The sequence below is a fragment of the Haliotis rufescens genome, unplaced genomic scaffold, assembly GCF_023055435.1.
Source record: "Haliotis rufescens isolate VD_foot unplaced genomic scaffold, xgHalRufe1.0.p SCAF_8, whole genome shotgun sequence".
Classification (NCBI taxonomy): Eukaryota; Metazoa; Mollusca; class Gastropoda; order Lepetellida; family Haliotidae; genus Haliotis; species Haliotis rufescens.
In genome coordinates this window covers 8842967-8862194 of record NW_025964372.1, presented here as the reverse complement: position 1 = coordinate 8862194, position 19228 = coordinate 8842967, and the positions used below count along the sequence as shown (strand labels likewise).

Genomic DNA, 19228 nt, shown 5'->3' with positions numbered 1-19228 from the left:
AACACACAGACACACACACACACACACACACACACACACACACACACACACACACACACACACACACACACACACACACACATACGCACGCACGCACGCACGCACGCACGCACGCACGCACGCGCGCGCGCTGACTTCCCGCTGTGCCCGTATATTCGTCTATCAACACAGTTTCAAGTTCTAGGTTATGCAAGGGTACAAAATTTGCTGTGTGAGTGGTTGTTTGTCCATGTACATGGACCGAGTTTCATGTTCTAGCAGGTATAAATATATTCAGTTTGTTCCGCGAGTGGTTCTTTCACGACGTTGATAGACCTAGTTTCCTGTTGTATGTGATGCAAGGAAACACAGTTTGTTTTAAATGTTTGAGATTCGCAACATAGACGAGTATGACGAGTCGCATACTTACTCCCAGGCATGCGGTAGTCTCCACCGACGACGTGCCAGTCGCCCGGTTTGATATGGGGTGTTGAGCCAACCTGAACGTACTGCAAGTTTCCTACAATGACAACAGGGATGTGTGGCCGTCTTATAAATATTGGGATTGCGGTACCAACTAATTTGGAAGCACAGACGCTGTATTATTGTAAACCTATAGATAAACTGGGCGGCAAAAGAACGTATAGTTCGAGTTCCATGATCGATAAAAAAAATAACAAGAAGAGATTTTGTTGTGAATTATAATATAATCTAGGGAGGTGTAACAAATGATGGATCAACCACAGTTTGAATGAAATTGTGCCATCACAGCTAATGTAAGCTCAAGGTAAACAATGGTGGGGTAAGAAATTTCATTTTCAAAGTTGTCTGAAATGTCACCAAAAAATTGTCAGACACACTACAAGTTCATTGTCGACAAAGTTGCCTTCAATTGCGTGTATGACCTCCAGCTGCCTCAATGCATGCTGTGATTCGCTGCCTCATCGATGACGTCAGTCTTCTGATGACGTGGACTGGAATCCGTTGCCACTTGTCTGTTGACAGGAGGCTGATGGCGTGCTCTAATCGTCATATTCCCAATACCCACTTTCCACTAGTTATCGCTATTTTTAGGAAAATTACAAATTGCCAACCTAAACTTTGTTTTGCCGCTTAGTTTAATTATATGTTACAAATTGATGTCCCTCATTTTCATAACCATATGCATCTAAGCTAAATAATATTGGTACTGACAACTTTTGCATATACACGACTCAAGTTTTGCTGATATAAAAACAAAATTGAAATGTCCCGGTACGCAATAATTGGGTAAACCTTATAGTACCTCAATTTCATGATAAACGGCACGCTGTCATGGGCATGATTTGCAGGGAGTTTTTGTATGTATCGTGACAGAATCGTTGCACGTCATTATCAGAGAGCACAACAGAATTTGCTACTGTTGATTGCAACAACTGAATGCACTTAAGCCCCCTCGGCGTCAAAGAATTAGACAGATGCACAGCATGATTGAGACTGGGTCAGCAGGACGTCACGTCTTTGGTGTCAGCCAAAGTGTATTCAACATGGCATGGAATCGATACCAGACATTTGGATAAGCTACCCAGCGACAGCGTTCCAACATACGTCGGGAAGACAGGTGACATCACACTCACAAATGACCTGCGGAACGCCAGTGGCGTTCACCGTTCTACTCATACAGTGCCTAGTAGTCTCCGTCTCCCTGGCTGGCACGTTTGGATTGGGATGAAGATCACGTCCATTGGACAGACCAGGACTAAAATTACCAAGTATCCATGTTTTCTCATAAACCCGCACTTTGAAAACACACTATTTTCCTCGTGCACAAACTCTATGGGTTCCTTTGCTTACCCCCGTTATCCTTGATCTCAAGCATCACGTCCATGCTGTGGTACATCTTGCCCTGAGCCAAGTTAAGGATTTTCACATAGGCTCGAAAAAGGTAGAGGTGTCCCCCTTGGGCTGGAAAGGTCTGCGTAATGCCGGCCCAGTCATGTTGCCTGTAATGCAGTTTACCTTAGTGTAACTCCTGCCATGTAATTGTAATGCAGTTTACCTTGGTGTAACTCCTGCCATGTAATTGTAATGCAGTTTACCTTAGTGTAACTACTGTCATGTAATTGTAATACAGTTTACCTTGGTGTAACTCCTGTCATGTAATTGTAATGCAGTTTACCTTAGTGTAACTACTGTCATGTAATTGTAATGCAGTTTACCTTGGTGTTACTCCTGCCATATGTAATTGTAATGCAGTTTACCTTAGTGTAACTACTGTCATGTAATTGTAATGCAGTTTACCTTAGTGTTACTCCTGCCATGTAATTGTAATGCAGTTTACCTTGGTGTAACTACTGTCATGTAATTGTAATGCAGTTTACCTTAGTGTAACTACTGTCATGTAATTGTAATGCAGTTTACCTTGGTGTAACTACTGTCATGTAATTGTAATGCAGTTTACCTTAGTGTAACTCCTGCCATGTAATTGTAATGCAGTTTACCTTAGTGTAACTACTGTCATGTAATTGTAATGCAGTTTACCTTGGTGTTACTCCTGCCATGTAATTGTAATGCAGTTTACCTTAGTGTAACTACTGTCATGTAATTGTAATGCAGTTTACCTTAGTGTAACTCCTGCCATGTAATTGTAATGCAGTTTACCTTAGTGTAACTACTGTCATGTAATTGTAATACAGTTTACCTTGGTGTAACTACTGTCATGTAACTGAAAATGTCTGAATGATAAATATAATGCATCGATCATTTGATTTTCGTCGGGTAGGCTGGGATTTTATCAAAAGAAATATATTGTCCAAAAACATTCTTGTACAAAACAATAATGCTTCAGTCTTTTGAAAAAATACGAAATTGCCTCGATACAGAATCCCAGGCCCCTGACAGCGCCTGACAGCGTCTTACAGCGCCTTACAGCGCCTTACAGCGTCTTACAGCGTCTTACAGGGCCCCAAAGCGTCTTACAGCGCCTTACAGAGTCTCGCAGCGCTTTACAGCGTCTTGCAGCGTCTCATAACGTCTCTGTAGGCAATTATTGTCAAGGTAGGTAGTATAGTGTAAGCTCCCGTACCGCCCACCAGTAACTACATCGACTTCGCACCAGTCAGAATCAATCTAAACAGAGAGAATATATCTTAAATGTAACAACGGTGTTTAATATCTTTGTACGTGTGTACCTGTTTGTGACCTTGACACTGTGTGAGCCGGAGTGCCTGTCGGAGCTGCCGGAAGCCGCACAGTTGTTGCACCACCATCCTGCCGAGGCGGTGTATGTTGTGCTGTCGAAGTCAGCGTTCTTCAGTTGTTCACCCAGCACTAAGGCCGGGAGAAGTGTTAACACAAGCAACATTGCGTGTCGGAATCTGTAGTATGTGACTAGGGTTTGGCCGTTGTTATATAAATAGCGGGTAAGTTCAGGTCGATAAGGAGAACGATGTACTTTAGCAAGGTATGATAAGAAAAACGCTTTGCCAATTCCAGGTCTAAGCGGTTAGTGTTGAACTTGTCTTATCCGAATGAAAACGATAAAGCAGAAAAAAAGCTGAGCGGATTTTTTTCTTGTGATGGATGTGAATCATTTGAATGTCAAACCTCATACTAATGCTTTCATTATTTCGTTTCCATTTAATTATTATTTCTCCTTAAAAACGGACTTCATGAGATGCCCCGAAAGGTAAAATTTTGAAACCGCTTGTCAAGATTCAGCTGCTGGTGGACAGTATATTTTGATGGGAAGAATAGAAACAAGCGCAGTATTGTGTCGAGTTCAGCACACATCTTGTAATAGATCAACATCATTATAGTGAGTGAGTATGGTTTTACGCCGTTTTTAACAATATTCCAGCGATATCACGGCGGGGGACACCACAACTTGGCTTCACACATTGTACCCATGTCGGGAATCGAACGCGGGCCTTCGGCGTGACGAGCGAACGCTTTAACCACTAGGCTACCCGACCGCCCCCAACATCACTTTAACATATCTGGAATGAGACTGTACTAATAAAATGATTGTGGGTACATAATACATTATACAATTACAGAATTTACATGATTCCATGAATTGACATTGGGCGCCTATATCATTTGGTTACATTGGAACGGATAACGTTATACAACAAGATATCTATACATACATAATAGCTGAGCTCTCAAATACCTGTAAAACGGACATTTAGACAAACATGAGTGTCTTAGTGGTATGGAATAACGATTAACATCTCAAATCATTCGGAAAATATGACTGTGTCAGCCGAAAAGATAAATCCGGCAAGAAACTAACTATTATTGCACCCTGTTCGTGTAATTGGTAATTTAAATCTGTATATTTTCAAGAAATTCCAGATCTAAATTATGACGATCACTACGAACCAATTGCTTCGAATTAATGTAAATTGCTTCAGAAAGTCACAGTGAAGAACTACATGTTCATCTATTTTGAAATGCAAATATGTCTTGAGTGATTGTTGCATGGCAGATATCATTGTGTAAGGGGTTGTCCACTACAACTGATAAAGTCATGACAGTCCTAGGTCTAATTATAGCTGTAATCTTTGCAGCTGTATGAAGTCACACACATGTTAAACTGTCAGTACACGCACACGGATATAATATATGCTGGATGACATAATGCCCTTACAGAAGAATAACTTGAAAAACAAACATATTGGCTGTATGGGAGCAACGATTGTGACATCCTCATTTTCACAAACCGGGCGAAATCCATGGGCTATATACCCGATGTTATTATTGTATTGAATATTTAAAGGATTTATTATTTATAATATAATTAGATATATATGGCCTCTGGAATGGTTCGTGTGCTAACAGATGCGAGTAGAAAGTGTTCAATGGCATTGATGTTAAAAAATACACAGTAGCTTTATTTTTTTTATCTTTGGGGGAACCAGAACAGTACATTGTTGTAAAGGTTATCAATACGTGAGGCATTAAATACGATGTAGGTTCGTTAAACACAATGAACCACTGACATAATTGTACACATCTACGACGAATAAGCAAATAGCATGTGAGACACCAACTGAAAAACCGTGGCTGGTGAAACACATTGTTACAACATCATGGCGACATTCGTATTAGACAAAACGTTCTCAGTTAAAGACTGCATTATGTCAATCATTAATGTCTTTGTTGAATACTACATATTTTGCATAACATCAATCACTAACGCAATTGTTATGAAACATTTACTTGTACAGTATAGACGTCAAGCACGAGTCTTGTTTGTCTGCGTCTTAAAATATATGGACGTCAATGGTATAGGTTCCGTTGACGCTTAGAGCAATGTTCATATACAAGACTATTTTGCTGTCCTGGAGGAACTGTCCATATAACAGTGTTCTTGGATCATTGAAGTTATATGTCTCCGAGACTATATAACGCGAGTTTCAGCTGAGAGTTGCTGACATTATGAAGGCCTGACATATGCAAATACGTCATACATTTTTAGGGGCACGTTGACCATTCATACAGTACGTTGTGATTCATCCATATAGTACGTAGTGATCCATCCATATAGTACGTAGTGATTCATTCATATAGTACGCAGTTAATCAGTCATATCCAACGTTGTGATTCATTCATATGGTACGTAGTGATTCATCCATATTGTACGTTATGATCCAATCATAGAGTACGCAGTGAATCATCCATAAAGTACGTCGTGATTCATCCATACAGTACGTAGTGATTCATCCATATAGAAAGTTGTGATCCATTCATATAGTACGTAGTGATCAATTCATATAGTACGTAGTGATCCATTCACATAGTACTTAGTGATTCATCCATGTAGTACATAGTGATTCATTCATATTGTACGTTGTGATTCATTCATATGGTACGTAGTGATTCATCCATATTGTACGTTATGTTCCAATCATAGAGTACGTAGTGATTCATCCATACAGTACGTTGTGATTCATCCATACAGTACGTTGTGATTCATCCATATAGTACGTTATAATCCAATCATAGAGTACGCAGTGAATCATCCATAAAGTACGTTGTGATCCATTCATATAGTACATTGTGATTCATTCACATAGTACGTTGTGATTCATTCATATAGTACGCAGTGAATAATTTTTATACTGCGTTGTGGTTCATCCATATAGTACGTTATGATCCAATCATAGAGTACGCAGTGAATCATCCATACAGTACATTGTGATTCATGCACATAGCACGTTGTGATTCATTCATATGGCACATTGCAATCCATTCATATAGTACGTAGTGATCCATTCATACAGTACGCAGTGAATCATCCATATCGCACGTAGTGATTCATTCATACAGTACGTTGTGATCCATTCATATAGTACGTAGTGATTCATCCATAAAGTACGTTGTGATCCATTCATATAGTACATTGTGATTCATTCACATAGTACGTTGTGATTCATTCATATAGTACGCAGTGAATCATCCATATAGCACGTAGTGATTCATTCATACAGTACGTTGTGGTCCATTCATATAGTACGTAGTGATTCATCCACACAGTACGTTGTGATTCAGTCAGTTGGTACAGTGTGGTCCATTCATATAGTACGTTGTGATTCAGTCACATAATACATTGTGATCCATTCATATAGCACGTTGTGATCCGTTCATACAGTACGCAGTGATTCACCCATATAGTAAGTAGTGATTCATTCATACAGTTCGTCGTGATTCATTCATATACTACAGTGTGATCCATACATATAGTACGTTGTCATCAATTCATGAGGTACGTAGTGATTCATTCATATAGTATTTTGTGATCCATTCATATAGTACGTTGTGATTCATTCATATAGTACGTATGACATAGTCTGGCATACATAATCCATGAATCGTATCCACCTTTTTTCCAACCAGCCGAGCATGGTTGTTGGTTTATGTCTGCATATCAATAAACAGCGTCTGACATGAGTTGATGTATAAATAAGGTAGGCATATTTAACAAATGCATGACGTAACGTATCATCTCAAAATCGATTTTATTAGAATGAGCATCCGCTTCAACATTTTTACCTCCATGGATACCGTATCTGCTGTCTACAAAGGACAGGATCTTTCAAATGTGCATGTACATCACGCACTATACATGTACATCCCCACGTACGAACACGAACATGGCGGGGTCGCTAAAGGTCCTACTGATTGTAAATAGAGCACAACGAGATTCAAAACATATGTGTTTTATTCACGCAAAATCTATCCAATTAGTATGTGGTTCACCTGCGGGTTGCTACCTGAAACACAAAAGAGGTCGAGTCATGCGACTAGTTCATCACCTGATGACGTGTACCAGCAGTATCAATTCTTACATCCTTGTGTCTGGATCACACAACTCCAATTTAACAACTGCATCAGTTCTTACATCCTTATCACAGATCATACAGCTCCAATTTAACAGCTGCATCAGTTCTTACATCCTTATCACAGATCATACAGCTCCAATTTAACAGCTGCATCAGTTCTTACATCCTTATCACAGATCATACAGCTCCAATTTAACAGCTGCATCAGTTCTTACATCCTTATCACAGATCATACAGCTCCTATTTAACAGCTGCATCAGTTCTTACATCCTTATCACAGATCATACAGCTCCAATTTAACAGCTGCATCAGTTCTTACATCCTTATCACTGGATCATACAGCTCCTATTTAACAGCTGCATCAGTTCTTACATCCTTATCACTGGATCACAAAGCTCCAATTTAACAGCTGCATCAGTTCTTACATCCTTATCACTGGATCACACAGCTCCAATTTAACAGCTGCATCAGTTCTTACATCTTTATCACTGGATCAAACAGCTCCAATTTAACAGCTGATATGTTCTTACATCCTTATCACTGGATCACACAGCTCCAATTTAACAGCTGCATCAGTTCTTACATCCTTATCACTGGATCACAAAGCTCCAATTTAACAGCTGCATCAGTTCTTACATCCTTATCACTGGATCCAATAGCTCCAATTTAACAGCTGCATCAGTTCTTACATCCTTATCACAGATCATACAGCTCCAATTTAACAGCTGCATCAGTTCTTACATCCTTATCACTGGATCACAAAGCTCCAATTTAACAGCTGCATCAGTTCTTTCATCCTTATCACTGGATCACACAGCTCCAATTTAACAGCTGCATCAGTTCTTACATCCTTATCACAGATCATACAGCTCCTATTTAACAGCTGCATCAGTTCTTACATCTTTATCACAGATCATACAGCTTCAATTTAACAGCTGCATCAGTTCTTACATCCTTATCACAGATCATACAGCTTCAATTTAACAGCTGCATCAGTTCTTACATCCTTATCACTGGATCACAAAGCTCCAATTTAACAGCTGCATCAGTTCTTACATCCTTATCACTGGATCACACAGCTCCAATTTAACAGCTGCATCAGTTCTTACATCCTTATCACTGGATCAAACAGCTCCAATTTAACAGCTGCATCAGTTCTTACATCTTTATCACTGGATCATACAGCTCCAATTTAACAGCTGCATCAGTTCTTACATCCTTATCACTGGATCACACAGCTCCAATTTACAAAGTAAACTTTAACCTTAAATAGAAGACATAACTAACATGATGGAAAAACATTACCTGCATTGTATCCCTTGCGTCCAAAGAATTAAACACATTCATATTACAGCGGTTCCACGTAAACAATGCCAGTATCAATATACACGTTTTTGATATAGCGAATGATTTACATTCAATGTCAACAACATTAGACATAAAGTTCTGAGTACAACATAATCACAATCCTTACATCACTTCACACTGCTTGGTATCCGTCATGATCATACCCACCTGATCCCGACAGACTGATAGTCAGATCAACACCGTTGTCACTCAGGGTGAAGTGCTCGGTCTTGATGACGTTTCCGTTGTGTTTGACCTGCACCGTGTAGTCTCCTTTGAATCCTCTCACTCGGAGATTCTGCCCCTCCTTGACAGGGTGTGACTCGTTGGTCCTCCACTCCCCCTTGATCAACTGTTTCACCCTCCGCCCTGCAGCGTTCGGCTTAACAGGAAAGTAATATGTGTTAACCTAGAATCTGTCCAGATTGTTCATTTATTACGAATCTAACAATGTATGCTTGGAGCGATAAGACAACAACACAGTACACCCGGAACCATAACCTTCTTCAGATGCATCGACGGGGTGACTTTTATCTAGGATAAATTCGTGATGTTTGTATATCTTGTGTGATGTTGAAGCCTTCAATGGTATCTACTTCTCATTTACCCCCAAAAATGACAACAATGACAATATGTTATGACATTTTCAACGGACAGCCATTGCGATCAACTGAGATATCATGAACTGGCATCCAACGATATACATCAAGTGTATCCCTGATCGGACATCATAAGCAGATTGGAGTTACATCAACGAGAAGAAGCAGCATTTGTCTTAAATGTATATTCTACTCCATGTTTAATTTAACTGAATTAACTTTAACAGCAATGACATTTTTAGTACATAAAATAGGATTCAATTTTGATTTATCTCACCGTCACATCTTGTCCATTAGCTAGAGCAGCGTTAGGTCGCCAGTGTCTCCCATCCCAGTATCCCCAGAACATGATCCCCTCCACAGCTGGGTGACTGAAGTACAGTCGGAGCAGCGCCTCATACTTGTCAGCTTTCGTGTTCTCGTTCCAGTCATCAATGTCCAGCTCAGTGATCCACATCTTTAACCCTGCACGGGCAACTTCGTCAAGGCGATGCTGGCAAAAAAAAGGTATTTACAGTTATGCTAACACTGAACGCATACAATACATATACATGGGTGTATGTAAATACATAAATTGCATCGTACCTTGACAAGGTCATAATCGATTGGCTGCCCATCAAAGTGGGACTGGATACCGAGCCTCTTGACTGGAGCACCTTTTCCAAGTATGTACTGCGCCTCATCTTCAAATGCCTACAAATAGAGCGAGTTGGTAACTTTGGTATAACAACATCTCAGTTGTATATTTCAGTATTGCAGCACTCTGTCTGTGTATGCGGGGACATCAAGCGACGGAGGCGCTACATGCTAACCAACCCACGAGATTATAATTAGGTTACACAAATCAAGGATTTGGATGAATCAGGAACTAGAACCAGTGACTAACGCCTTACAGTGGTGGCCATCGTTGTCCCTATGGTCAAGTAACACAGGAAACCTAAGATACATACCTGAATTTATGAAAGTAAATACAGAACAATTACCACAGTGGCTTCATTTTGACTGACGACGTTGTAATCATTAAGGAAAAGTAGGGAATTAGGGTCAGCATTGTGGGCTTCGTTAAACATCCAAACGGTGATATCAGGATCATGGAGTTTTTGAGCATAGAAATCCCCATGAACGTTCTCGTTGTTGACATCCCAGTGAGGAAGCCTGCAACACCAAGTCACACACACATGAACCTTTGAATACATACACTACAATAAATATATTTTACTATATTTCGCAAAATTTCCTTGGGGCCTCCACAGAACTGATGCGTGATCAAAGATGGAGAAAACATAAATCATTGACAATAGTGAATGAATTTCAGTTGGAAAGTATTGAGTACTAATCTGTACACTTACTTTCCCTTGAAGTGACCGACGCTGTCCGCTACCCTCTTCACCATTGCTTGCTTGAGAGCTGACTCGGACAGTTGTTTCTGCCAGTTTGGCACCCACTGAGCTACTGCCCAGAAGATGTTATGTCCTCTCACCTTGATGCTGAAAATGTATTTGACATGTCGCCACTGAAGGCACGCCAGAGACATAGCAAACATAGTTTTGCTTGCGGATTCATTTATACCTCAGAACATGTATATATATAGGATCTAGAGGCTCATGTATATATATAGGATCTAGAGGCTCATGTATATATATATAGGATCTAGAGGCTCATGTATATATATAGCATCTAGAGGCTCATGTATATATATAGGATCTAGAGGCTCATGTTGTATGTGTACAGATGGTGGGATTTGGGATATTACGGTTACCTAATGAAACGGGGAAAAGTAATTGTGCTTCATATAAAGTTCAATAAAAATATTTATTTTGAAATTAAATAATATGACTTTAAGGCCGTGATTCACAATTTGGACGCATATGTTCATGCACGGAACACATTTGGATGTTGCGTATTTATTGGGAACAATTTGCTCACACACGTATGGTTGTTTTGCTATCAAGTGCTCATTAAAACACTTTTGTTTCACCGTAGATGACGCTAACGCAATGCAGCGGCTTGCTGATCACCAACGTCTACGCGCCGTGCGTAAGCTGTAAACAGAAAGGTCGCATTACGACGTTTCCAGACATTTAACGTCCATCGAAACACAAAATTCTCTCTTTGGAGACGTTATCTACAACAGGGCAACACGTATGAGGGAGCACAACATCCGGCCCCGACTTCCAGCGATACGCCCAGTGGAGCGTCCACGTCACAGTGAGGCAGGACGAGCTTGGTGCAGACACCATCTGAGGTTCAATCTGGGACAGTATACTGCTCACAGTTGCATCTGGACAGCTCTCATGTTTGTGCAAGGGTCTACATGCGTCCATCAGAACGTTTTAGCGACGTTTGCGTTACTCAACGTTGGCAGTTTGGGGGTGAGATGGGTATGGGCTGGCAATACAACCCATGGGAGAACACAATACATGGAAGAACACAACCCATGGGAGAACACAATACATGGGAGAACACAACCCATGGGAGAACACAATACATGGGAGAACACAACCCATGGGAGAACACAATACATGGGAGAACACAACCCACGGGAGAACACAATACATGGGAGAACACAACCCATGGGAGAACACGATACATGGGAGAACACAACCCATGGGAGAACACAATACATGGGAGAACACAACCCATGGGAGAACACAACTCATGGGAGAACACAGCTCATGGGAGAACACAGCTCATGGGAGAACACAACCCATGGGAGAACACAACTCACGGGAGAACACAACCCATGGGAGAACACAACTCATGGGAGAACACAACTCATGGGAGAACACAACTCATGGGAGAACACAACTCATGGGAGAACACAACCCATGGGAGAACACATCACATGGGAGAACACAACTCATGGGAGAACACAACCAATGGGAGAACACAACTCATGGGAGAACACATCACATGGGAGAACACAACTCATGGGAGAACACATCACATGGGAGAACACAACCCATGGGAGAACACAACTCATGGGAGAACACAACCCATGGGAGAACACAACCCATGGGAGAAGACAACCCATGGGAGAACACAACCCATGGGAGAACACAACTCACGGGAGAAGACAACCCATGGGAGAACACAACCCATGGGAGAACACAACTCACGGGAGAAGACAACCCATGGGAGAACACAACCCATGGGAGAACACAACTCACGGGAGAACACAACCCATGGGAGAACACAACTCATGGGAGAACACAACTCATGGGAGAACACAACTCATCATTGGTAATGGCAATTTGAATTGCGTACGTTCTTGGGATGACATCAAATGGTGATCATGGCCGATATTGAGTTGTAACACCTCCCTTCTTTGAGGGCGTGTCGCTCTGTCTCCAGCTACCAGGTATGGGTTTTGTCAATGAAGTTGTTATTTTCAATTACAGAGCATGTTCAACGCTTCATATGGAGCACAGTTACTTTTTCCCTTTAGTATATTTCAGACTGCTGTGATTGCTGGGGTCTTGGAATAACGACTGCCGCCTTTTTTTCGATTCTGAAGTTGAAACACCGAATAGTTTTACAACACAGTATATCACTGATGTACACTTACAAAGAAGTAGACCTATATAAGTGGCGTTGAATTAAAGTAAGTATGAATATTGACATATTTATCTATCTGATACATTATATTTACCCCTTTGACCGCAAAGTGTCAACTGCTTTCTCAGGAAGTGCTACGTTATCTTGCCCCTGAAATAGAATCCAACGTGTGCATGTGGTGATACTGAAAGAGAGTGTTCAGAAAAGGACCACTAACAAAATACTAACCACTCTGGGGACCTCCCAATTATAGCTGAGAAGAATAATGTCCCTAACATTTGAAACGACCAATTGTCTTTGTAGGGACAATAATTAAAGTGATGAAAATTGACCGCTATTGTGATCTAATTAGATATACTATTTCACAAAATGTGAATCAATTTCCGTTTCTGTCTATGAGTAGTTTTATGAATTATATAATTTAGCTACATGACATTGAGACAGACCTGGTTTTGTTCCATTGAGTACCACTTGAGAGCATTCTCTAGAACAGCCCACTCAAAGTTGTCATAAAAGTAGTCCTGGTATTTCTTGTGTTGGGAGTCTGTGATGTCATTGGCATCCACAGCAGAGCCCCAGCCGAACTCGCTGCTAGTTTGCTGGACCTGGGTATTCAGATACCAATGTAGCTCCATGGTGGTCACAGTAAAGAGGACAATTAACAAGCGACGCGTCATGATACATGCGCACTATTTTTATGAAAAGACTCTCCGTTATTCGTTTCCGTGTTCAGATTATCATGACAGATCAAGGAAAGCTGAAATCTTTAAACGTTTCTTACCTCCACTGTGAGACCAGAGGCGTGCACGTTGCTATTCGTTACTCTGATTCCGTGGAACAATACATATATATGAATATGCATGATTGTGAACTAATATTTACAAACAAGTAAATACATAATGGGCATAATGAAAGTTATTGTTGACATAGGGTGAAGGTTGTTATTCAGGTTGTCTCGACGTAAACAAAATCTCAAGATAATATTTTATCTTCCATTTTTATAAGCGTAAGATAAACACAGTTTAAAGCCAATATATGGGGTGTCATTTACAACAGGTCCAAGGCTCAAATATGTCAAACTTCGTTAAGATTTTAAGTAAACTGTCTTCCTCCAGAATGACTGTTGCGTGTGAAAAGGCTCGACTTTGTATTGTTGGTATGGCAATACATGTGAAAAGTCCACGTACTTGATGTCAATATTATTCTTTCGGAGCATGTCTATTCTCCTATTGGTGTCGGACTTAAGGTTGGCAATTTGAGGGATCTCCTCAATGCTGGCCGTGTCAAGTAAGTAGTTGACCTGGGGCTCCGCGATCTGGAAGTACAGGCGCACCTCCTTGACATCTGCAGGAAATAGCATCTGCTTTAGCCCAGACAAAGACATAATTCTGACTTATATAACTAAGTTTCAGAACACCTGAGTGAGTGAGTGAGTGAGTGAGTGGGTGAGTGAGTGAGTGAATGACCGAAGTGAAGCAGGTCAAAGCAAATGTGGGATTCGTAATTACCGTCATAAGTTGCTGGTACGCTGCTGGGACATAGGTATGCACGGTGAATTGACCGCCTTAGACGACGTGGCGATTGTATTTACGTTCATTATTCATAAGTTCACAACTATACACCATCAACTTGTACGTGTATCACTTGACCGTCCATGAAAATACAACCATACAGTAGTCGTGGATCAGTGTACATCAAAATAATATATCCGTATATATACTCTGCAAAACAACACACACGCAAAAGTCGTAAAATCGTAAATGTCTGACAGAGTGTTGCCGACATCCATTCAAAATTCATACCCAAAATGAACAGGGATATGGATTGGGATTGATTTGTGTGGAAAGAATGAGGTACTGCAGAAATTTGGTGGCCTAAACACACCAACATGCATGACATGTACGTGTAACATCACTTGTTGGGCCATAAAAACGTTGGGTTTTCATTTGCATGCCATCACAATCTTACAGCAAGCGAACAGCGAAAACATGACGCGACTGACGCGACTGACGGAAGCCCATCGCAGCATACGCACAGGACTGATTCATATGGCAATGTCACCTACGTGAAAGAACCACCAAGACCACCTCTTTAACGACGGCATTACCAGGATTACGTAGGATATCAGCCCAGACAATGAGGAACTGTTTTCGCGCTGAAAGTATTCGAGGTGTCATTTTGACGGACCTCGACTGCGGACGGACGTCGGCTGCGACATCAATGGTGTCAATGTCACGGAGTCACAGGCGTCGCGGGGAACGTTATGCACGAAACTGCATACGGAAAGTGGACAGATTTGGTGGTGGTAGTGTGATGATGTGGGCAGCCATCTCCGGATCACGGATCAGATTCTTCCGTCACACTTCCTTCCCATAATGCAACAAGTGAACATCATTTTTAAACAAGACAACGTCCGACCTCACACAGCAAGACTGACAACAGTCTTTTCAGGAATCGTAACATCCATGTCCTGCCATGGCCCTCCAGGTCTCCAGATTTAACCCAATCGAACATTTATAGGATGCACTTGACCAACGACTGCGATCACGCCAGCAACAACATCAGAACCTCCGACAATATGCACAAGCGCTGGAGGCAGAGTAGGTGAGCATTTCCCAGACCCCAATTCGGGATCTCTCTGTTTCCATGGTACGACGAAGTCAGTCAGTTTTGGACCCTAATGGTGGCCATACAAAATATTAACAGATTACGTTCACCTTGAAAATCTACTGTTGTGTGCCAATTTTGAACAATCGATTACCATCTGATTATTATTTATATGATATATAAAATATACATCTAAAATCATTTTTGCTTTTCTTTTCTTTTTCTGGAGAGTATAATTAATATATACAACGTGTACATACCATTTGGCATATGGTAGTCCCCGCCCACAATGTGCCAGGAGCCAGGTCTCAGATGTGGAGTTGTACCAATTTGTTCATATTTAGTATTACCTAAATATAACAAAATTTTCATATAGTGTAGACGTAACATCACGAGAGGTACAGTTTACAGCTACCGCCCATTCCACATTCACACTTGAATCCTTATTAGAGTGACTGAGTGAGTATGGTTTTACGCCGCTTTTAGCAATATTCCAGCGAAATCACGGGGGGGACACCAGAAATGGGCTTCACACAATGTACCCATGTCGGGAATCGAACCCGGGTCTTCGACGTGACGAGCGAACGCTTTTACCACAAGGCTACCCGACCGCCCAAAATCCTTACTAATAAATACACAATATTATACTTTATCAGAATGATATCTTCATGGAATGTTATGTGGACGTGTGATCACATTGCAAGTTCTTCAAAATAATACAGACGTTTTCAGGTTTTTATTTTATTTTAAAGGAAACTAGTTTTACAAGATATGAAACTCTATGACATTCAAACACAAAACGACTTCTGTTTGGTGGATATTGTTCTTGACGTACCATTGCTTCCCTTGATCTCCAGCGTTGTCTGCATGCTGTGGTACACCTTACCCTTGGCTAAGTTCAAAATCTTCACGTAAGCCCTGAACGAATACTTGTGCCCACCTTTAGGCTTAAAAGACTGGGTTATACTGCCCCAATTTTGCTTTCTGCAATACAGAACACGTTTCGATTACCTTAATGCAATGTCAAGTTTAACATGCTTTGCTGTATCCATTTGGCGGAGAAGACGATAGATGCAGAGGTGTAGCAATAACATGGCCGTTTGTATACCTAGTAAACTTATCTGACCATACATACATATATTATACTGACATGAGTTAGCAATTGTTTCGATCACTATATACCTGTTTGTAACCTTGACACTGTGCGACCCTGAGTGTGTGTCGACGCTGGGAACGGCATCGCACTGCACACACCACCACCCCGCACTGGTGTCCCCTCCGTAGGTGGTCGTGCCGTCAAAGTCAGCATCATGGAGGAGTTCAACAGACAACACCGCCGGTAACAGCGTCACCCACAACAGCAACATTGTCAATGAATGCTTTCAGGTGCTGAGAAAGTAACGACTGTTTATAATACTTATATGATAAGACAGCATTCCAAAAGATTGCACGATAAGTAAAACCTCAAAATATTATAACATGTTCAAATCAAGACACGTGTTTCGTTTCATCCGTTGTAGTTTCCCGAATAAAACGTGCATCACGGGAATATTGTATTACATTTACGCAACATGTAAAACGTATGTAATACTTCAGGATAATATACCTTTGACTTAAGGTCAGATCATTCAGGGTAGTACGCAAAAGGTAACCCTAAAATCGGTTCGTACATGACTGAATTGTGAAATCAGTAAATAACCACACAAAATAAATGAATATTTAACACATTATAAGGAAACACAGTTTTAGGTTTACAATTACAAATGGCAATAAATTGGGTTACATTAATAGCATGAGGAATATGTAACATATCCCACAATATAAGTCACTTCACTGTCGAATGTCTTAACACAAGCCAGTCTCTGTTCTTCAGTCCGGAATATTGTTTGAAGCTGGCAGGAACTGGGTGTGTTCATGTAGGTATCCACTCCGCACGTGGCATATCTATCAGATACAAGTCAGGTAGTCAAAAAGCCCCGAATCATCCGCGCGTCGCTTATGTATAGGAACTTACGAAACCTCTAGAACGATTACGCTTGCTGTTTGTTTACAACTAGTGGCGATAACTCTAATAACACTTTTCTTTTAAATCCGACTTTAACATCGCTCGACATTTTATCAGCGCTCCCATCATTTGCTATCACTGACAATCACTACAAATAAACTTAAACAATCTCTACTACTCAATAACAGTTGTCAAAATGCTAACTTGTTCTATAAAACACCCCTACCAAATGGCACACCTTACAATCTCACAGAACAAGTACTGCGATTACCAAATAGCCTAACTATGCACAAGAGGTCACGGACTCTCTCTAACTGGAAGTATCCCTCTCTTGGCACCGCCTCTGTGACGTAAAAGTGTTCGAATCATCAGTCTTGCTCTTTGCACTTTCCTCCCTAAACCAGCATTTGGTAAGTGCAGCCAATATCAAGCTGGTATAGGATCATGACCATAAACAATGATCGTTGTCATAAACTACTTTATTTCGCTGACATGTCATGACAGCGTTCTCTATAAAGGTCACAGATTACACGTAAGGACAATACGTACCACACATACACCAGATAGTGTATGTGTACAAAGTTTAAGGATCTCTTATTATACTTGTCATTATTATTTCGTGGGAATGTGTCCCACATAAGACGGACGTTTGATAACAGGGCCATCTTTAATCATATCTCATGGCAACTGTTAGAATAACCATGTCTGATTACTTGGTCCATCAGGTTGCATTGTATGCAATAGAGCCTGGAGGCCTTCACTTTAATCCAGTTTCAATACCATTAAGCAGTTTGCATGTACGCATATCATCACATTAGAGCTTGCAAACTGAAAATACCTTAACTGGAAATCTGAATGCTGCTTTTATTGCTCAGACGACTCAATGAATTATTAATGATTATATGACTGAAGCTTTAACGTCTTCCAAGACAATATCTTGATAAGCTATATGATGACACGATCGAAGTATTGAAAGCTCAAACAACACTCAATAGTAAAGGTTATGGAGGCTTACGTGACTTAACTGTCCGTCAACGTTAACAAATTAAAGCCGTGAAAGATAGAGGGCTGATTGGATACTTCAAGAATGGTAACTAAACCACGTAATGATGGACATAATCATGAGACCTCCTGACGATAATTGAGGATTTACTTCAAATAAAGAAGAAGTTTATTGTACAAAAGGCCTCCGGCCCATATACCAGAGAGAGTTACGCATGTAGATACAATCATAAATGTTACACATTGGGATATACTTCATTTCTTTTGAATAATTGATGCTTAATATACAGAGAAAGATTTAATATATTAGATTCGTACTTTGTCTTCAGGAAAACTACAAAGGCGTTTATTGGTGACATTGCTATTAAACAATCTTTTACATACGTCTTTCGAAGATCATTGTAAAATGGACAGACAAACAGAAAATGAATTTCATTTTCTATATCTAGATCACATAATGGACAAATTCTTTTCAGTTTTTCAATGGACAGTGTTCTTCCTTCATTTACAAACAGGTCTAGTAAACCAAGACGATATTTAATAAAACGTTTTCTTAAGTTTTCCATAGTGAGGACTGTTAAATATATTTTTGGTTGAAGTAAAGTCTTGAAAGTTTTGTAATATTCATAACGTGAACTATCCTCTAAAATGGAATGCCATTCTTGGTAGAACATAATTATAGATTGATTTCGAAATTCATTAAGAAACGTATTTACATTCCCAACTGCCTGACATAGCCAAAACCAAACCCATGCGAAAATAAAAGATTTCCAAGCATTCTTTCCCACGTTCCCATCAACATG

The 19228-nt window shown here is 40.5% G+C and overlaps 1 protein-coding gene across 1 annotated transcript in view; it reads right to left on the bottom strand.

Annotated features, from left to right (window-relative positions):
- The window catches only part of LOC124125361, a 29052-nt gene extending 12245 nt beyond the window's left edge, over positions 1-16807 (bottom strand). The window contains exons 1-17 of the mRNA XM_046488665.2: positions 16601-16807; positions 16254-16402; positions 15679-15768; positions 13999-14155; positions 13593-13635; positions 13258-13416; positions 12906-12961; positions 10603-10740; positions 10237-10408; positions 9839-9946; positions 9531-9746; positions 8823-9036; positions 7225-7238; positions 4110-4132; positions 3150-3455; positions 1813-1961; positions 410-499 (exon numbers count right to left, since the gene is read on the bottom strand). Coding sequence (XP_046344621.2) covers positions 410-499; positions 1813-1961; positions 3150-3455; positions 4110-4132; positions 7225-7238; positions 8823-9036; positions 9531-9746; positions 9839-9946; positions 10237-10408; positions 10603-10740; positions 12906-12961; positions 13258-13416; positions 13593-13635; positions 13999-14155; positions 15679-15768; positions 16254-16402; positions 16601-16785 — 2269 coding nt within the window. The 5' untranslated portion in view covers positions 16786-16807. The remainder of the gene's footprint in view (positions 1-409; positions 500-1812; positions 1962-3149; positions 3456-4109; positions 4133-7224; positions 7239-8822; positions 9037-9530; positions 9747-9838; positions 9947-10236; positions 10409-10602; positions 10741-12905; positions 12962-13257; positions 13417-13592; positions 13636-13998; positions 14156-15678; positions 15769-16253; positions 16403-16600) is intronic.
- Between the last annotated feature and the right edge of the window lie 2421 nt (positions 16808-19228).